Here is a 21709-nt window from a genome sequence, read left to right as displayed (position 1 = left end):
TTAGTTTTTTTTTTTACACATAAAATTGGTATTCTAGAAATTGTAAGGCTTAGTAAAATCATATTTAACAAATTAAGACTTAAAACTGCACAAAATATCCATGATAGGACAAAAATTACTAAATTTGATGGAAGTAGTTTTTTAAAAGCGAAAGAACCTATTTTGAATTCTGAACCGAGTCAAATGTTTCGACTCACTAAAAATAGCCGTACTCCCCACCACTACTTCCGCTTTCCTGAACCGCGACGTTCGTTTTCAGAGCACGGCGTGATGACGTCACTTCCCTGTTTGTCTGCCGCTAGCAACCCCGCCCACAGCAGTGATTATTGTGTCAGTTATTGAGAAACTCGGTCGGGTTTACCTCTTTTTAACCCTCAAGATCTTTGTGAATAATTGGGAACGGTTGGAAGTGGATTTGACCCGGTTTGGAGCGGGTTTGTAACGGATCCGGACCGGCTGGGAAAACAGAGAAGGAGGGAAAGTTTGCATCAGCTTATGCTCACGGTGAGAAATCCTCTCCCTGTTCACTTTTCCCTTCCCTCTTCCCTTCCTATGGTCTTTACCTTGGTCGCCTGAGGAGTCCCGTGTGTTCAACCTGAACCCCGGTGACTGGTCGGGTTCTTGTGAATCCTCCTTGAGGTCTGCAGGTGAACAGCGTGTGATTGGCTGTCACCGGTACAGGTAGCTAACAGAAACAAAACAGACTCATATCAGACCGGCAATCAGGGACACACAGTGTTAGCTGCCAACCAGCAGATCAATCAATCAATCACTCAAATAAAAAACAAAAAACAAAAAACAGACTTTTTATTCATGTAGCTCTTTTCTCTTCTCAATTTAATGCAACACGATCTTTACAGCCAACAAGCTCCAGGGACTCACTCAAACATCCTGCATCACACTTATGAAGCAGGAAATGGACTAATGACTCTGGGAGTTCTGTGTGGTGTAAACAGATCAATAAATCTGCACTTGTAGCAACAATTCATAACAAACATTATCTCAAGACCCTTTAGAAAAGAGCAGGTGGAAAACCTTACTCATTGCTCTTTTATCTACTAAGACTCAACGTGAATGCACCATGAGCACAAAAAAGATAAAAAAAAAACCCAAAACAACAACAACTTCCTTTAAGAGGCAAAAAATGTTGGGCAAAACCAGACTCATGATGAACAGCCGTCTGCTGAAACTGCACTGGGCTTGAAAGATGGGATAGATGGAGTTAGTGATGATTATAATGATAATGATAGTAATGCATTTTATTTATGGCCTCCTTTCGCGTCAGTCAAGGTCGCCTTACAGACACAGCAGTAAAACAGTGAGTGAAAACATGAGCACGATCAACTACATGAAAACAAAGACAGCAATAGTGAGATGGGTGTGGTCAGACAGAATAAGCTAAACTAAAAAGGTGTGTTTTGAACTTCTGATTTGAAGGTGGAGAGAGAGTTAATGTCACAGTTGGTTTGTGGGAGAGAGTTCCAGAGACGGGGGGTTGCACGGCTAAAGGCTCGAGACCTCATTGGAGATGCAGGAAGAAGGCTAGGGACAATCAGAGGGGGGTAGAGGGTCCGTAGCAGCAGGCCGCCCCCCCAGACCCCCCAACGACCCAGAGGAACCTTGAAGACTAGAGCTCAGGAGCTCCAGGGAACATGTTTATACATATAACTTACATAGTAGATGCACAGATAGGGACAGTCCGTGGTCTAGTGCAGGGTATACACACTCATTTTTCAGTTTCCATAGGGTATACCCATTTTTTAACACCCTCTGATTCACACCAATGATTGAATGACAATATCTGTGGTATGCTGCAATTTTTTTCCTAGGAAGGTGAAGGGATGACTCTCTCTTCTCTGTCTCTAATTGGCTCATACGCACTGACTACATATTCAAAAGGAGTCTTGCATATCACCGTTTATAACACAGGCAGATTATCCTCCGCTGGATGGGCCACATAAAAAAGAGAGTATACCCACTTCTTTAGGCCCCACTACACCACTGCATGCAGTGATATAAATCCATGAAAGGAAACTGGTGGGGACACATTAAAAATGTGTAATACTAATATTGAAAGAGTAAAGCTTAACATGAAAACAGCATATTCATTATATCAAAGGAAACAATTTCAAACCCCTGTATGAATCTAGAAATATGTCAAATTATAACAATCTGTTGCTCACTTATTGTCCCTTACATATCTTACAGTGTAGGGGTGTAGCGACTCATCGACTACATTGATATATCATTTTATACCCCTACGATCCAACCGCATCAACAGGTGCTCGCCAAGTTCTCCTTCACGGGGGACATGATTCGATATGCAGGATTAATAATCTTTTTAATGGATGCTAAGAATGTCCACATTGTGTTTAAGCGAGATAAACTACATATGGATGTACACTGATAAAAGTAAAGAAATGTTACACTGACTCACTCTCCCTGTATGACGTCGTCATTGATTTTTTGACATGACTGATAAACATCGGCTGCTGACATCGGAGCATGCCATGTTATTTGCTGCTGGGCCGTTCTCTGTCAACCGGGCTGATATCGACTTTAAACTGATTCATCCCTATCGTTATTTAATAGGCAATAAAAAGTCAACATAGGGAGTCTTTAGTGCCTCTTATTTGGCTGCAGACTTAAATAGTTTAAAATCACTCATTCAGCTCTCAGTGGTTCAGTCAGTAAAAAACAGTCTCTCCATCTCCTCTCAGTCAGTAAACTGTCAGTCAGTTAGGCTCATCAGTGTAAACAGGGCTGCAGTGTGTGTCAGAGACTTAGACAGTAATCATGCAGTTGCTCTCTGTCATTCAGTCTGAGCAATTACAGCTAACAATGTCGATCAGTCGGCAGGGAGTCAGTCAAACACGTTCCTACGGTGTCGTAGAATCAGATAGAAATCATTAGAAGCAGTCAGACCAGTCGGACAGCTCAGTGATCCTCAGACTGACAACCTTCACCCTTTAATCCACATCAGCACTCCACCATGAGAGCGTATCAGACCCAGGCTGAAGCTTTAAGGCTCCTCTGTTTTTACACGCTTTGTGATCTTTTTCTAAAGTCACAGCCTGAGGCAATATCAAGAAGATAGGTACAATCATAGGAATATTTAATATCATGGCAAGCATGCTAATCACTTACTGACTGAGTAAGATGTGAAGATTGAAACCACTCTTAGCTGAGCTCAGCATTATGACAGGAAACGGGGAAAACCGCTAACCTGGCTCTATCCAAATGTTACAAAATCCATTTACCAACACCTCAAAAGCCCGATAATTTAATTATTACCAGTAGGGGATGAGACAGATAATCGATACAGCGTAACATCGAGGTCCTGACCCGTGTGATACAATTATCAAACCCCTGGTGCAAAATGTTGATTTTATAATAACAAAAGAAATGAATGCTCTAATTTCCTTGGCAAGTTTCTCACCACTTCATGACTCCTCGTGGTGAGAGATAAACAAAGAAGATGATAGTGAGATATCGTCAGACTCAGTGAAAAGACGTCAATGAATGATGAATCAATCAGTCAATCATTATTTGTATAGAGGCAATTCATAATAAGTGTTATCTGGAGACGCTTTTCCAGGGACGAGATAATTTCCTCGTCCCTGAACAAACAGTGATGATGACAGCACAGTGCTGCACCTTGGCTGCTCCACCTGTTTGCATTAGTGGCTCAGGTGTTGATGCTCCCTGTGTAAATAAAGTTAAAATGTAGTGTTGAATAAGCCTCACATTCAGTTCAGTAATAAGATTCTATTGGAGATGAGTGAATCCAAACCGAAAGTTCAGATTCAATTTTTGGAAAAAGACAAACTGTCAAAAACTTACCTCAGAAGTCCTGAAAACACCTTCAATATAAAGATCCCATATTGTCCTCAGCTGCAGTCTCTTTAAGGCCCCCCTCCCCTTTTGCCCACTTTTGTCTGATTGGCCAGCTCTCTGGAAGCCTTCCAGGGGGGGCAGAACGCTGCAGGGCTGCCAGTGGAGGGCTAGTCTCCAGTGCTGGGAGAAGAGAGTCTTTGTAAGAGGTTTCAACGGCTCAGGTAGAGACTTGAAGCCGTTTCTGGAATTTCTTGGTTTCATATTGGGGAGCGATGGCGTGATTAGCAGAACGAGCCGTTTAGCGCTGTTAGAAGGTACTTTCATGTATTCATTCACCTTGGATTCTTTTGTGGATTTGTTATTTTAAATCTGTCTACCATAGAGGAAATCCTTCTTTTAGGTCTGTAGTGTGACGACAGGTGTAAGAGTCTTATGGCAGCAGATCTATGTTGGGATGGGAGCATAGTACATGTTGTGAGCTTACAAGGAACGTTTAGGTCTGGTATTTATAAGTAAGGGTAAGGTCATCTTCCTAACCTTTTAGAGGCGTTCCCAAATAGAAAGGAATGTATGGGCTGTAATTTAATGTAAATGGTACGATCTCCATAACAATAACAATTGATAGTGTTAAAAAGTGCTGACACTTATAACAAAAGTGTACCAGTTGGTTGGTCAAAAAAAACAAATTTGTATTTCAGTCAGGATCAAACTTACTAGTTTTACTAGTCGTGCCACTAGAATATCTACAGGTGTGACTGAGGCTCCAGAGTGTTTCTGAATCCTTTGTGACTCATTCTGAGTCTTTTCCTCCCACTTCCTGTCTCTGCAGCGCCAACATCAGTCATGTTCAGGTAGAGATCGACTCAACGGCGCCCAACCATGCGGAGGCATCTAGACAGGATCCGGTTCCGAGGCCAGAGACGGGACGAGTTCCAGGATCTGGCCGAGTCTCCAAACACGTCCGACACAGAAAGCACAGACGATGTCGGGCTTAAGCCTCAAGCCTCCGTCATAGAGTCTGTGGAGCTGAGGGAGGTGGAGGGCGAGCAGCAGAGTGATGCTCAGGTAAACAAACACACCTGCAACAGAGAAAATCCAAGACACACCGTATATCATTCAGGAGTTCAAAGGAAAACATTTGTCCTTCCTTATTATGAAAGCAAGAGTATAGAAACTGAACACAGAGCTCACACATCACAGGGAATCAGCGAGTACTTTTAATGTTTAAATTTTTCTGCACAGATCATTTTGGTTTATAAATTTGGTTTAAAGGTTTTTTCTTTTCAACTGGTCGGTGTCCTGAAGTCTTATATTAAAGCAGGAAGCTTTGATGACATCATTGATTACATTTTCCAGGCTTTTGAAGAGAATTGAAGGTGTCCTGTCAGAACTTCATGTTGTTCAGAGACCTTCTGGCTGAGACGTTTCCTGCTTCCTGAACCCCGTTGCTGCAGATAAATTAGTCTCTTCCATATTGACCTTGTCTCTTTGTGTAAACAACCTGATAGTTTTCCGTCTGCTGCCTGCATCATCTTGAACTCTTTGTATCGTTAAAATGTTAAGATTTGGTCCTTCCTACACGAGTATTTATGAATTTTTTTGGTACACCTAATGAAGTGTTGAGAAATGACAACCAAAGATGATGTGAGTGAAAAATACTGTGTTTGTCATTACTATAAAATTAAGGGATTTCTCTGATAACTTTTCTTCTAGATCGTTGCTTGTGTTGTACTTAATCTCTGTTGTATGTCGCTTTAGATAAAATCATCTGCTAAGTGAATTGTAGAATTGTAGAACTGATGGAAATATTTGAGGTAATATAAGAACTTAACAAAAAGAAATCACAGGTTTTCAATCAATTTTGGATATTTTAGTGTAAGAATTCTACATAGTGCATGTTTAAATTCAATAGTAACAAAGTGTGAAAAATAGAGGACCCAGGATTGAACCCTGTGGAACTCCACATAGAAGTGAAATCATGACTCACGTCACTGTCATGTCTTCAAACTGATACTTTTGATACTTGTAGTTCAGTTTAGTTGGGTGTGACTGATTTTATTTAACTTATTCTGTAGTATTCACAACCTGTTTTTTATTTCTTCATGTTTCTGTCTGTGTGTTTTTTTTCTCTCAGGCTGGTCCGGGCTCATTTTCTGCAGCTCTCCAAGATGACACCAAGACAGATCTCAACGAAGTCAAAGGTCACCTAGAAATCGCCTTGTTAGAGAAACATTTCTTACGTGAGTAGTCTTACCTGAACTACAGCCTGTTTCAGTTCTTATTCTGCCCTTAATCTAAAAGACTTTGCGAGCAAAAAGTTTCCAATGTTGAGCCAAAAAACGGCTAAGAATTACACCTCAGTCCATACTGTTTAAAGTACGTCTTTTCTTGTCTTTCGTGTCAAGTCAAACATGTTTTACGTCGTATCGCATTGTATCATATTGTTTAATTTTGTGCTTGTCGGGACCTACTGATCATGCCAAGTGTCTTATCCTATCCCGTCTTGGGGGGGGGGGGGACCCTGAATTAATTTTCTTGTTCAAAAAAAGAAATGATAAAAAAAAGAAAGCAAGGCATCTCTTTTAATCTGTGCAGTAAGCGATTATGTGGATTGGGTCATTGTTGCTCCTCTCATTAGTGTGGAGTTAAACGTCCTACAGCACAACGGCATGCTGGGTAATCCATCAATATCTGCCTGTCAGCTTTATGTAACCCACACACACACACACACACACACACACACACACACACACACACACACACACACACACACACACACACACACACACACACACACACACACACACACACACACACACACACTGCTATTAATAACCCTGCTGAACTCATCTGACACACAAACACGCATGTTGTACATAATGATTAAATAAGCATCTTGTTTATCCTTATAAGATATTAGAGGACAACTTCCTGTCCTATGTTTGGACACTGAGATAAGTGGTGAAATATGATTACAACATTCACAATGCCCCAAAAACCACCTTCATTCTCAAACCACAGGGAGTTAAAATACAGAGAGACTAAATATTGCCATTCAATAATGAATCCATATAAATACAAAAACCAAAAGACCAAATCTATAACTTTCACAAGAACACTTCATAATCTGTCCGGTTCAGTTTCATCAGTATCTAAAATAACACGGATGAATAACCGACCGTCTCACCTTCTTCACTGTCCATGAAGGATATTAACTATGAATTTACTCCAAATAAGATTTATAGGTCATTAATAATTTAAATGTTTTATATATGAGCTCTGCAGCTCTTAAAGGGACAGGATCGAATTGTTTCAGGTCTGTTTCAGAACACTAGGTACTAGATTTATTTTTGATTAGTATTATCAATTAGCTACAGCATCAACGATAAACAGAAGATACTTGCAGCTGTGCCTGACGACATTTACTGGTGAAGCTTTGTCATGGATCTTTTTATTCATATAAAGGTGTTTAATTCTTATGAATAAATCAGTATTGCTTTTGTGAGGTGTCACTGATGAGTCGGCCTTCTGAAGCTGAAACATTCAAACATTTGATTTCATGCTGGAAGGAAAAGTGAAGTCTATTTTATTCTCTAAATCTCAGTATCACAGTTTGACCTCAAGAGGGATAAATACTTGCTGAGCATACGACACTTTCTAGATTTCGACTTGTGATTTAGATCCGAAAAACGTCCCTAAAAAAATTTGAACTGAAGAAATGGAAGAAACATAACAAATGACACCACAGGAAGAAGACACAGATGCTCTTTGTTTAGAAGTCAGCACAATTATAATCACAGTTTGACAATCAAAATTTCAGAGTAGTGTAAACATTTTAGGGGCGGCTGTGGCTCAGTGGTAGAGTTGGTCACCTCTTTACCTTAAGGTCGAGGGTTTGATCCCCAGCTCCTGCAGCAACATGTCCGATGTGTCCTTGGGCAAGACGTTTAACCCCAAGTTGCTCCCGCTGCTTCGTCGGCGGCGCATGACTGGATTAGTTACTTCTGATGGTCTCTTTACACAGCAGCCTCTACCATCAGTGTGTGAATGTGTAGGTGTGACCTGCGGTATACAAGAGCTTTAAGAGGTCAGAAGACCAGAAAAGCGTTATACAAGCTAAAGTCCATTTACCATTTTAATTATATTCAAAGAGTATGCATAAAGAAGGAGGACGCCGAGCAGCCTTCCATGGGGTCAGTCATGGTTTTGTCTCCTCTAAGAGAGACTCTGATCTTGTTGTGACTCTGCATCTGTTTCAGAGGAGGAGCTTAAAAAACTTAAAGAAGAGTCCAACGTGGACTCGCTGAGGCAGGAGCTGGAGAAGGAGCGCAGCAGATGTCTCGAGCTGGAGCAGAAGGTGAACGACGTCCTGAGATCCAGGTGATTATTCAACCAAACAAAACGTCTTATTTTAGGAGCTGGTTTGAGACATCAGTTAATACAGCGCTATCCTGTGCTTTTTACTTCTTGTCTAACTGTTTATTTGTTTCTGCAGCCTTGAAGACTCGCCGCCTCTGGCACCCAGAGCCCCGCCCCCTCCTCCACCTACAGTCAGCAGCACAGGTGAGAGAGTGAGAGAGCTAAGATCTTCAAGTAGTCCAGTTTGGATCCAGCATCACATTTTTTTTTTTCAATGTAAACAGCCGTCCGAGTGCAGATAAAAATCCGGTCGTCTGCTCTAAAGTGATCCTCTGTTTTCTTGTCTTGTCCTCAGACAAACAGAAGGACACTTTGTCCAACAGCTGCCTGAAATGGCTCTACGACCGTTACGGCGTTTACATCGAGGACTTCCGATTCCAGCCCGAGGAGCATACGGTGGAGACGGAGGAGCCGCTGAGTGCCAAGAGGTGAGCGGGATAATCCAGAACAGCACGATTACTTTTTTTTTTATTACACATAATATCTGAAACAAACCAAATCTTTAACATGTCTGATATTGTTCTTGTTTTATTCTTAAGAGCTTTGTTTGTCTTCAATCTAAATAAAAGTCTGGTTTCTGATTTGCAGGTTGACTGAAAATATGAGACGTCTCAGTGAGTACGAACCAATAAAAAAAACGTTCACACCTCTGATACAGCAAATATATCAGAGCAGGGCTGTCCACACACTTACAAAGTTTAATTTAACAGCTAATCATAAACAAACATGTTTCTCTGTCATGATAAACTCTTGTCTCGTCTGTGATTGGTCAGTCGGTCTGTTGTGGTGTTTCCAGAACGAGGATTCAAACCTGTGACAAACTTCATGAGGAATCTTTCTGCCTTATCCAGCTGGTACTCCGTCTACACATCGGCCATCGCCTTCATCGTGAGTCCACACACAATCAGTAACTTTACCATAAAATATATCCTTAAAGGTGGCATATTCTCCTCCTCTTCAACTCAGTTTAAATAAGTCTCAGAGCTCCTCAAAACATGTGTGTGAAGTTTCTTGTTCTAAATCCACTCTGATCCTGTATTTGATCATGCCTATAAACCCCTCTATTTCAGCCCTGCTCAGAACAGGCTGTTTCTGTGTCTGTACCTTTAAATGTAAATGAGCTGTGTCTGACCACGCCCCCTCTCTGGAAGGGCTTGGGTGTCTCTGGCTTTCTTGCTCCATGTCCTATTGTTTATGGTGAGAAGGCAGACTCAGAGGGCAGAACAAACACCTAGCTGTGGGAGGGTCACCCACCTGGGGGAGGGGTTACTGCCCTTTGTGATGTCATGAAGGGAAAGTCTCCAATTAACAATTTATCAAGACATACAAACCTCTGACTTTGACTCTGTGTGTGTGTTTGATACAGGTCTACATGTACGCAGCGTGTAACGGCTGGGCCATCCCCATGTTCCTGTTCCTTGCCATCCTCCGCCTCTCTTTAAATTATCTCATCGCCAGGTCAGTGCAAGCCCTGCCCTCTTTCTTCTTCAGCCAATCAGAAAGGCAGAATCAGATAATGTGTCAGTTTCTTTGTGAATCAGGTCTTTACACTCAATTACAGCAATAACCGATAGGATCGGGTTAATGTGCTTTAAATCTGGATTAAACTTCAGAGTTTGTGTCTATCACAACCAATTATTCTGAACCGTTTGGATTCTGACTTGCTGACATTTAAAACCATTAACTCAAAGATGTTTTGATTTCATGTTAAATTATCTCTTTTATCTACCTGTTTGTTCCCATGATGCACTGCTCTCAGGGGCTGGCGGATCCAGTGGAGTATCGTACCTGAAGTCTCCGAGCCCGTGGTGAGAAATCTCTCCTCACGCCTGCCTGACTGTTTGCTCTGTTGCTACATGCTTTGCTTATTGAACTTGGATACTTAAACCAGTAGTATTGTAACCCTGGCTGGTAGTAAAGCTACCTCTGCTTTAGTAAAGCACCTGAATAGCAAAGTTTGCCTTGTTGTTTATGAATTCCATTAAAAAAAAACAAAAAAACTAAATCTTATTTGAGACATTATTGCCTCCAGTGTGCAGGTGACGTCAGGTGATTGACAGGTGTCAGTGATGACGGAGTTGTTTCCCCCTCTGTTTTCCAGGAGCCGCCTAAGGAGGACCTGACCGTGTCTGAGAAGTTCCAGCTGGTTCTGGACGTCGCTCAGAAAGCTCAGGTGAGACAGAAAGGTTATGTACAGTAAGACAGGTTACAAAACAACAACAACAACAACAAAAACAAAACAACAATTTTTAATGTGTGTTTCTCGTTCTGTCTTAAAGAATCTGTTCGGGAGGATGGCTAACATCCTGGAGAAAATAAAGAAGTGAGTTTGTCTGCACGAGTTTGGTTCAATGTCCGAAGAACCAGGACCAGTGTCTTAAACTGTGTGTGTGTTTATGTGTGTGTCTAGTTTGTTCATGTGGGTTCAGCCAGAGTTGACCCAGAAGCTGTACATTGGTCTGTGGGTGGCCTTCATCTCCTCCTGCCTGCTGCCGTACAAACTGCTGGGATTCATCATAGGTACGTTGTAAACACGCACGCTTTATTTTTTTATTTAGTAGTAGTATTAAAGGAAGAAGTGCGTTACTGAGGTTCGTTTCATTGAATTGACTTAAAAGGAAAACTGAAACTTGATTTAAAAAATGTCGGAATAACATAAAGCTATCAAGCCTTAACTTTCTCTGATGGGTCTCCTCCTCCTCATCTTCCTCCTCCCCCCCCCTCCTCGTCTTCCTCTTCCTCTTCCTCTTCCTCTTCCTCTTCCTCCTCCTCCTCCTCCTCCTCCTCAGGTGTGTACGCAGGTATAAAGTTCTTCATCATCGACTTCATCTTCAAGAGTTGTCCGAAGCTGAGGCAGCGCTTCGACACCCCCTTCATCATCTGGACCAACTTACCCACCGACCTGCAACTGAAGGAGCGCAGCAACATCACCATGAGCAGACGGGTCAGTGCAAACTCTCTGAGAATAAATCTCTGAACTGGAAATCATTAATATTAAAATATAATCATTAAAAACAAACTGCAGCATTTTCAAATGGGGCACCTTGGTCTTTCTCAGACTCATTGGCAACAATTTAAACCAACAAAAACATCAATGTAGCTGAACCAAAGATATCGCCTTTTTTACTGTAGATACTTTCTCCATGGTCAAAAACAAGTGCCTACATTACCCACAATGCAACTCAACCACTCTCACTTTTTTGATATATAGAGCTCAATAGTGAACATCCCATTCATGTTCTCCACAGCAGATTTAATTATTGCCCATAATGTCATAACCATCCAGAACTGAAATCTGTCTTTTTTTGTTCAACATGATTTCTGCTGTGAGTCTTTTCAAATGTCTGTGTAGGTTCTCAGTCCTCCAGGTCATGGTACATTTGAAGCTTGATCCAAAGGCAACTGGACTGGTTGAAGATCACCTCACCTCTCCTCCTCTGAAAGGCTTCTTCAGTTACGAACTATCTGGTGGACAGAGCTAGAAATGTAAGCCTCTGTGGAGCATTAGCATTAGCATGCATGATCATGGTAAAAGATGGTTTTTGCGCCTTAAAGGACCTGGCACACCAAGGAGATTATCGGCCGACGGTGAGAGATTGTCGCCCTAGTTTTTGCTGTGTGTTCAGCTCCGCTCAGTTAGAGGAATCTCTCTGATTGGCTGTTGGGAGGTTTCATTTATCTGCAGCTCTCGACACAGGTTCAGGAAAGCCCCTTGAGCATGCCGCTATAGTATCCATGCTTTCACCCATTAGTGTGGTTTCACCTTATTTGTCTCGCCTCTTCTTTTCTTTTTCCACTAAAAGACGAAGGGATGACAACGCCAGCGCCATTTTCAACTTTTTATCAGACATTATTCTTCATTAGTAGTCTATCTATAATACGAGTGGAGAGCGACAGCGGTGTGAAAATGGTCTTCTCGTATCATAACAATGGACTAATGCCGCCAGCTGGTGTGGAGAGTTATTTCCTCTCACGCATGTGCAGAATCTCGGCTGGAGTCTTTGCAGTGTGTTCAAGTTCAAAGTACAAGTTCAAAAGTTCAAAGGACGCCACAGCCGGCCTACGTCGCCACTAGTTCTTTGCTGTCTGCTTAGAGTGTCAGGGCCTTAATATAGATGGCTTCCATAACATCATTTCAAACCAACAGTCTTCCCTGGCCAAGGTAAGCTCCACAGAGGCAAAGATAATAATCCAAAGAGGCTTAAATTTCTATCTCCGTCCACCAGATAGTTAAGAACTGAAGAAGCCTTTCAGAGGAGGAGAGGTTCAACGTCTTCAAGATCTTCAACCAGTCCAGTTGTCTTTGGATCAAACTTAGAATATTATCTAATCATATAAACTCTCAGAGAAAGTTTCTCTGAAATGTTTGTTTTAAAAAGTAGGATCATTTACACCACTTTCCTCTGAAGGGTAGATCAATGATCTGGATCACTGTCATACTGGTTCTTACTGGTCCCAGCAGGTGGTGTCTGCTCTGTCTGTTTTCAGTTCTTTGTTGTTTTTCTTTCTCAGCCGTCTGAGTGTGAACAGGTAGGATTCTGATGTGTGTATTTATAGGTTGTTAGTGCGTAGTTAGAGTTGTATAGTCATGATGACATCACTGAGTGGAACCAATCAGCTGCTGTCATTCTCCCGACTGACAGCAATGATCGTACGTGGTCGTGATCCTGAGATTTCCCAACACTTCCTGCTCAAAGCGTCAGTAGATTTCCCGTCCTGCTCTCCAGAAGATGAACCCTTAAGACTTTAAATGACTCAGTCCACTCCCTCTAGAAACAAACTTCACTCAGATCTTACTTGAATTTTACCCAAATTTTCAGGTCGGTATCCAGATTATGTTTTTTCAACCGAAATAAATTTCTTCTCCAAAATCTTTGAGTTTCTTTTAATTCAAAGTGTTGTGTCTGTTTGTGAACGGATCTAAAAATTTGGGTTTTCCTACTTAATAACTAATTTTCAAGTCGGATCTTGTCTGAACTTTTAGGATTTTCGTCTCAGATTTCACGGAACACATGCTGCAGAGTGCAAACCGTTTCTAATGTCCTGTAGTGTTGCCTCATTGTGACATCAAATACACCTTACAGACTTTGTTTTTGGGGTTCAGTTGACTCTCAGGTAGATGATACAGGTGTTTATGTCCTACAGATATAAAGAAGACAAATTTAAACACAGAATTCACAAGTTATGTCGCAAAACCACTCAAATTATCTTCAGTTTTTGAATGTGTTTCCTCTTTTGACAATTTATAGATATATGTATGTATGTATGTATGTATGTATGGAAAAATGAATGCATGGATAGATGGATGGATAGGACAGGACAGTGGAAAGAGTAGGAAACCAGGGAGAGAGAGAGTTAGTGGGGAACAACATGCGGGAGAGGAGCCACAGGAAGGACTAGAACCGGGGCCTTGGAGGACTATAGACTCCATACATGGGGGGCAATCTTACCTAATTGCTAGGCCATCTGCGTACAGATTTCATGGTACAGTTTTTCATACTGTCGCTGTATTTAACAACACATACTGCAGCTGTTGACAGCAAAGTGTAAATGAGGATGCAGTGTTTTAGATTATGATGCAGTCAGTCAGAATACAGGTGAGTTATGTTGCCCACTACTTCACTCTCTAACTCTGGGATCTAAAGGTGGGTACATCTGCAGGTCCATGCTCCCAGTTTGATTTGTTGGTACAATGTCTGACCCCTCTGCTCACCTTTTCAGGTAACCGCCACGGGAGGTCGTGGAAGTCTCAGCGCCGCAGCACCTCTGGGTGTCGGCCGCGACGAAGACGGAGGGCGAAACTACAGCACCAAGAGAGGAGCTTTTCATGAAGTCTTCAGCCTGCCGGAGAGTGAGCGCCCTCTGTCAGGTGGGCGAGGAACTGCAGAGGGGACTGACGCACCTTCTTACTTGAAACTTGAAACTAATGTTTTACACATGTTTTGTACATAAAGAGTAGATTTTCTGTTTGTTCAAACCTCTGAAAATGGAACCCCACATGTGCGATCAGGTCTTACGACGCATTTTAATCCCCTAGAGCTCTGAGGGTTTTTGTGTTCCAAGTGTTGAGGATTGAACTTTAAAGAAAGAGGATGTATCCTTAAGTCTTTTATGGACCCTAAAGGAATGGAATACTCTGATTCTCAAACACTGCATCTGTCATATAGATAGATAGATAGATAGATAGATAGATAAATACTTTATTCATCCCCTGGGGGAAATTCAGGAGTGTCCCATAGCTCACAAGTTAGAAAAAGCAGAGAAAACAAAACATGAATATTCATTTAAAACTGTATGGATATGAACAGATAATTAAAATACTGACAGTTTTTATATTCCTAAATGCTTCTCATAATGGCACAAATCACCAGGGTGTTAGGGAGAGAAACAAGAAAAAGGCAGACAGTGACTTTCCCCCCTCTGCTCCAGTCATGAGCTGATACCGTTGGCCTGTGTGTTAAAAAGCCTGATGGCTGTGGGGACAAAGGATCTCCTGAACCTCTCGGTCCTGCAGCGCAGTGAACTTAGCAGTCCACTACAGCTACCTGCAATAATGTCATGAAGAGGATGACTAAAATTGTCACATTGTGCTCTGTAAGCGCCACCCTGGTTGCTATAGATACTAAATATTTCTGCACACAACCGTACAGTATGTATAATCTCTCCACTGTGAGCTGCAGCAGCTGATTATTTTCCTGTGCTGGTTTTCTTTGTGTTGTTGTCTCAGTGTGCGAGAACGGCTGGCGCTGCTGCCTCATTAACAGAGACAGGAAAACACCGACTGACTACATTCGCAACGGAGTCCTCTACGTCACAGAGAGGTAAGTCCTTCTCTTTCTGTCAGCTCCGCGCACACAGAGTTTAGAGGCACTCTTCACAAAGTCATTTAGATTCTAGGTGTAACAGTGCCAGTTTACAACTCCAACACAAAGTCTTATACTTAGCTTAAATCTATATTTAAGGGATTATGCGCATGGCGGTGCAGTGGGTAGCGCTGTCCCCTCACAGCGAGGATGGTCCTGGTTTGAATCCCCGTCAGACAGGAGCCTCTCTGTGAGGAGTTTGCATGTTTCCGGATACTCCAGCTTCCTCCCACACTCCAAAGACATTCTCGTTAGGTTATTCAGTGACTCTAAATCACCCGTAGGTGTGAATGTGAGTGTGGCTGGTTGCCTGTCTCTATGTGTCCACCCTGTGATAGACTGCTGATCGGTATAGATGGAATGGAGAGCAGTTTGCAAATCTGTTGGCTGCAGCTCACTTGTGGACCTCCAAGCATCTGCAGCCAAAGCTCATTTAGAAAAAAAGCACATGTATGAACAAATGTTCTTGTCATGTTTGACTGATCCATAAATGTTAATACTTCTGAGTATAACTGGTCAAAGAGCTAAATCGACTCCTGAAATAGACATACTGGTATTATAAGAGAGTTCAACCAGACTGGAGCTACAATATACATACCTGCAAGATATTAGACTTCATGATACAGTAATCTTATCTCTGTGTGAACCGAGTCCGATCTGTCTCCTCAGCTATCTGTGTTTCGAGAGCTCCAGCTCCCGGTCGGGATCGTCCAAGAGGAACAAAGTCATCAAACTCATGGAAATTACAGACATCCAGAAGGTACGCAGTTATAGTGCACGAGTATGAGAGTTCAGCATAAAAACTAAAGAATCAATTGCGGACTTCAGGGACAGTCAGTAGAAATACAAATGGAAAATACAAACCACTGAATTATAGAAATATAACAAATTTGATAGAACACAGAGGCGAAACCATCTACCACATAAGACTAGCAAACGTAGTATGGACTGAATACTCTGCATACTATGTTAAACAGCAGTATGTAGTATTACTGCCAGTCGGGGGTTATTCTGCAGTGTGTCAGGCTTGGCTAAGCTGGTGTCCGGTTTTGGAATGAGGAAGTAAACAACAGACCGGCTGAGTTAGCATCTACTTGATAAATGGTGGTGTCTTTGTATGGATTGGTCTGATTGGGATTATTTACTCTGTTACGATGGCCGTTGCTGTCCATCATTTCCATCTCTGACTGGCGCTTTGCATTGTGGGAAACAGTAACAGGGACACAGAATCATTACGACATCCGGGTAGATTTGTCATACTAATCTCTTACATTTGTTTGCATACTGCATCCAGTTGCATTTTGGCCAAAATCATAAGACTAGTATAGTAGGTGGTTTGGAAAACAGCCCATTGAAGGTAAATGTAGATTTAAATGTGTCGTCTTCTCCCTCCCTCACAGTACAAAGTCTTGTCTGTGTTACCTGGATCTGGGATGGGGATCTCCATAGCAACACCATCCACGCAAAAGGTAAGAGCTCGGAGAGAGGAGCCTCTTTACAGAGCATTAAAAAGGAATAAGCTGTCGAATCAGAAGTGAATACTATAGTTCTTTCAGAGACAGAGACTAACAGGCTGTTTACGCTAACCCCGATGTTCCTTCTGTTCTGCTGCAGCCGATGGTGTTCGGCGCCATGATCCACAGGGACGAGGCCTTCGACGCCATCAACACTCAGTACGCGAAGATCAACGGCATGGCAACAGCCGACGACCCAGAGACATAGTAAAAAAAAAAACCTCAAGAAAACAAAGAAATCACAAGAAATCAGCCTACACACACACACACACACACACACACACACACACACACACACACACACACAGACACACAGAAACTTTAACCCTTCACCCACCAGGAAACGTCTTCAAACTGAGTGATGAAGGGCTTCAAATCTCCGATTGTTACGACACCAGTGAACACATCAAACCAATGATTTGATGACATCATCAGCCAAACAATGCCAAATCTGAGCGTGACTTTTCAGTTAATTCTCACATTAATGGCTGGAAACGGAACAAATAAAGCCCAGTGAAAACACGTGATCAATTCAACATAAAGTAACCGGTACATCTCCGCTGCGTTAAAACAGTCGGTGCAGGACTCATGACATACTCACCACTCTGCAGAAATCACTAATGCTGTTCCTACTGTTGTTGCTTCCACTCTGCCGTTTTATAGTCCCCGTCGAGCACCAACTCTTGAAACTTAATTCTTGCACAAACGCTTCATCTTCAAAGTCTTCCAAGGGCACAACCCCTCCCTAACTTGGACGGCTCGTTATGTTCTTCTCCTCCGCTTAACGTTAAAAAAAAAACACGGGATAGATCGCCGCACAATGTATTAGCCCTGAGATGATGAATAGATGAGCAGAAATTTAACGGACGATACACATTATAAAGTATTACTCCTTTAAGTAACATTTTAATCCAACTCCCAAACGTTTGAGTCTGCTGCTTTTCTCTGTCGTTTCTATTTAAGATGAATATCTTCAAGTTTGGGAGCGTTGGTTGGCGGGAACAAAACTTAATAAGGATGATGTCATCTTTTTAACCCCTTATAATTGTGACTGATGTTTTTGTTTTGTTATAAATATGATGATTGAGACAATAAAAAGACAGTATTTTACTCAAACAGTTCAGGCTGGCTACACTGGACGATTTTCAAATCTTGACCAATTTTTTGAAACGTGGGAGATCGCAGACAAAAGGACAGATTCAACCGATTTCTAACGTCATAGTCCACTAGACCAGCAGACCCAAAAGTGGGTAGCTTAGCCGTTTTCAGAAGGTCGCAAAAGTGCCTGGGGAAAATGTGTGCCTCTTTGTTCCGTCACACGTTTTGTACCATCTGAGGTCCAAACTGCACCTTTTTTATTAGACAAATCTCATTGGTTGAAAAAATATCAGAAATTTGGGTTGAAGTTTTCTCATTTACGGAGTAATGAGTCCTGAAGCTAGACCAGTTGAGAAACAGCGTTCTGTTTTGTACTCGTGTTGTTTCTATAATTCCATAAACTGGTCTCCTTTTTCAATATTCCACTCGGCTTGGTGCACAGTCGTGTTTGTGAGCTGTAAAAGCATGCAACATCCGGTTGGTGACACTTCCCGGTCGGCTCGCTCTCATTGGCTATTGCTGGTATTCAGTCAGAGGCAGCTCGATCTGGAATCGTAAATTTTAAACATATTTGGTGAGGCTGCGACTTTTTTTGGAGCAGTAAAATGATCGCATTGACACCGCACACTTAATCCGCACAGGATTATTTGGACAAATAATCGCTAAGCCTTGAATCAGGCCACGCCCCCTCCGCCCAAAATCAGGCCTTGAATCTTCTAGTGTGTAGCCAGCTTTAGAGAACGTAGGAGACACTTGCATCAAACTATGCAGCCTGTCTTGCTTTTCTGGTGGTTTTAAAGCCTTTATGAAAATGTAAGACTTTGGCGACTATTAGTGGACATCTTAAAAATTACAGTTTGTCCCCGCTGTATCCAGCAATCATACCAAAACACAAAGACCATGTGTCAATTTGTCTACAGTGTTTTCCGTTTTGTGTCAACTGACATTTCAAAACTTAAAATATTCTTGTTCAAATGATTTAAGACGGAGAAAAGAAGCAAATTCGTATATTAGAATATTTTGAATTGAATTTGTTTTTTACAGTGTAACGAGCAGTTAAACACGTTTAAAAGTCATTATTTGCATTAGTGTCTTCAGGGAAATGTAAAAACTTAAGTGTCTATATTTACTGAGCAGTTAAGCCTTACAGTCTGTTAATATTACAAAATGTTGTTCTTTATATGGTGGCAAATATTTCTCTTCAGTATGAATGTCCTAAAACTAGCTTGTGTGCAACATTTGATGTAGCATTAAATCACAAATTAACCACAGTGGTTAGCACATTTTCTTTCTTTGCTTAAAAAGCTAAAGCTATGCTAACACAACCTGTACTACTGTTTGGTTTCTATCACAGTTAATTCAGCTTTTTCCAAAATGTCTCTCAACTTTAGCTTTCCTAGCGGCTAATGTAGCTAAAGCTAAATACTAACAAAACAATGATGTAAAATTTGAGATTTTAACAGCACTTTTACCTTACAGGTGTTCGTTGTTTTCGTTGTCAATCAGCTAAGGGGATAAAAAAAGAGCTAATTGTTACGTGATGTGTTCATATTGTAATTTCCCTTCTTAACTTCTTTAAGCCTAGCTAATTGGCTAAAACTAAACTAGCCAGACAACAGAAGAAAGTGCTGAGAAGTTTTTGTTTTCTAGCTTTCAGTTTTAATTTTCACAGAGCTCAAAGGTGACAAAAAACAACTGATTGGTTCACAGAAAAAAAAACAGGTTTTGCCTTTTAAAGGAAGAGTGTGCGACATTTACCAATAAATACAGCAGAAATCAAGTAAATGAGTGAGAAGCGAGAGTCCTGCTGACTGTGTTGTTGTCGGAGCTTGTTTACATGGACGGGATGGCCTTGCGTATTAAGCTGTTTTAGTCGAGGACTAGAGAAAAGAATAAGAACATACTCACTGCTTATTTTAATATCACGTAAGCGTTTTTACATCATGGTCGTTCTTTGTCAATTTATATGCAAAGTGAAGCTACTAGCTAACTAAGGTGTGCTAACATTAGCCTGCTAACACAACACTACAGGCCACAGGCAATTGTGGCTCAAGCTAAGGACAATTTTATGCAAGCGCGAAGATAGCGGAGGCTTCAGAATGGCGGACGTGTCGCCAAACAGAAGTTTGTTTTGGTTTAGTGCTGGCATCTACTGGATCAAAAAGTTGCACATTCTTCCTTTAAATTAAAAATAATTGCTCTCAAATTGTCAGTCTGGTTAAAATGAGCCTTCTGGTGTTGAAATGTGATGTGTTGTTTTCCTTTAAGTCCCACCATTCATCAACATCAGTGTGATTTTTGTTGTCATTTTTACAAATGTAAAGTCTGACACTGGATTAGGCTAAAGAGCAGCTATGGAGTTTTTAAAGTGTGTCTGTAACTTTGTTTTTTTGTCTGTTTCTCACAGGAAATGAGTGTACTAATAGTCGGCCCTAAGTATGGAAGCCCTTAGAGGACATTCCTCCATGCGTTTAATTTAACTCCATTTTCCAGTAAGGAGTACTTTTCGATTGGTTACTCGAGGTCTCAACTTAATTATCTTGTTTACTCCGGATAATCAACGCTGGTCGTCCCGTGATAGCTTGTTGAATTTAGTTTTCTCTAAATCTCAAGACATAAACTCATCCTCGAGGGAAAATCAGGATTTTCTCAGGATAACGACAATAAATGGTTTGAGATCTTGAGAAAACGAATGGAAATAATTCCTTATTGCAGTAAAACAGAGTAAAATAAAATGCATCCGCCTTCAGCGTAAAAGAGCACTGTGTCCTATAATACTGACACACGCACTGCCATGACCGCTAGTGCAGCTGCCACAGTCACATATTAAAGAAGACCGGACACTATTAAGAATTGGGCCCTATTCATTGTGTATTTAAAAAAGAAACTGCACGATTTGGACTTTATTCAACACTGTGGAAATCATCACGCAGGAAGACCGTTTAAACTTTTTTCTTTTTCTGGAAGTCGCCCAAAAACTCCGTCCTTAATTACCAGTGCCACTTATAATCTGGATGTTATGGTTTGTCTGCTTAGGGCTTCCGTACCTAAGGTTGTAACACCAGCATTTGTCGCATTCAAATCCCATCATCTCTCCTTTTGTAAGGAAATTTCTTAAAATGTACATCCTGACCATTAACACCCATTAAAATGAAGAGTTCTTTTAATGAGTAGATGAGAAGATAGACTTCTTCTAACCGCCATTGGCACATCGAAACATCTGAGACATTGGTTTGTTTTCTTCTCAAGTCCACACAATTCTTCATCACTTTGTTTTTAAAAACACAGTGTTGGTAAATCTTTGTCACTGTTCAGATTCTGCCACACAAAGCTATTTTGTTGCCAAATGTTTTTGTTATACAAAAAGTTCTAAATGTTTTTTGTTTTTTTTTCAGTATTGATGCCAGTTGATTACGCCATGTTGCCTCATTCAGACTTTTGTAGTTTTAATGTCTTTGATTCAGCTCTTAATCCTCATCATGTAGTTGTAGTTGATCAGGTTTTATTTTGGTCCTGTTTTAAAACCTGTGAGCATTTCTCTTTGTTGTGTTTTTTCGGATGTAAGGGTTTTATAAAATGGTGTCATTGTACGACTGGTGTAATATTTTTAACTGAAATAATATCTGTTGTAATTATGTGATTTTGATTTTTTATTTAAGTAAAATCAAATGTCAAACCTCAACAGTCTCCTGGTGTTAATTCAGTGCAGTACGCGCTTCGTCCTGTTGGTGTTTGCTTAGATTTTATTCCCTCAGTGGTTTGAGGAGGAACAGTTTTCTATGGAGCCCCTGAAGTCCAACTATCCTTCCATTAAATAAAACGCTTTTCCCATTCGGGTCGTGTTGGGCTGGAGTTGATCCCAGCTGTCATTGGGCGAGAGGCGGGGTTACACTGTTAGCTACTCAATCACAGGGCTGACATATCGAGACAGACAACCAGCCACACTGACATTCACAGCTACAGGCAATTTAGAGTCAC

The 21709-nt window shown here is 41.3% G+C and overlaps 1 protein-coding gene across 1 annotated transcript; it reads left to right on the top strand.

Annotated features, from left to right (window-relative positions):
- Window positions 1-306: 306 nt before the first annotated feature.
- On the top strand, window positions 307-21413 carry LOC109985995 (GRAM domain-containing protein 4-like). The gene is made up of 19 exons (XM_065956861.1): window positions 307-504; window positions 4667-4902; window positions 5972-6077; window positions 8097-8217; window positions 8333-8400; window positions 8552-8684; window positions 8845-8870; window positions 9053-9144; window positions 9623-9714; window positions 10016-10064; window positions 10358-10429; window positions 10536-10579; window positions 10667-10776; window positions 11046-11200; window positions 13978-14125; window positions 14984-15077; window positions 15789-15879; window positions 16520-16588; window positions 16734-21413. Exons 2-19 carry the CDS (start codon window positions 4717-4719, stop codon window positions 16839-16841), a joined length of 1764 nt encoding a protein of 587 aa, XP_065812933.1. The 5' UTR covers window positions 307-504; window positions 4667-4716; the 3' UTR covers window positions 16842-21413.
- The last annotated feature ends 296 nt before the right edge of the window (window positions 21414-21709 follow it).

The sequence above is a fragment of the Labrus bergylta genome, chromosome 7 (assembly GCF_963930695.1).
Source record: "Labrus bergylta chromosome 7, fLabBer1.1, whole genome shotgun sequence".
NCBI classification, from domain to species: Eukaryota; Metazoa; Chordata; class Actinopteri; order Labriformes; family Labridae; genus Labrus; species Labrus bergylta.
The sequence above is the reverse complement of the archived record's forward strand: the minus strand, read 5'-3'. Positions and strand labels throughout refer to the sequence as shown.

Coding starts and splice junctions, on each gene's coding strand:
- LOC109985995 (XM_065956861.1), top strand. CDS start 4,717: ATGCGGAGGCATCTAGACAGGATCCGGTTCCGAGGCCAGAGACGGGAC. Junction 10,065..10,357: donor CTGAAGTCTCCGAGCCCGTG/GTGAGAAATCTC, acceptor TCTGTTTTCCAG/GAGCCGCCTAAGGAGGACCT. Junction 10,777..11,045: donor ACTGCTGGGATTCATCATAG/GTACGTTGTAAA, acceptor CCTCCTCCTCAG/GTGTGTACGCAGGTATAAAG.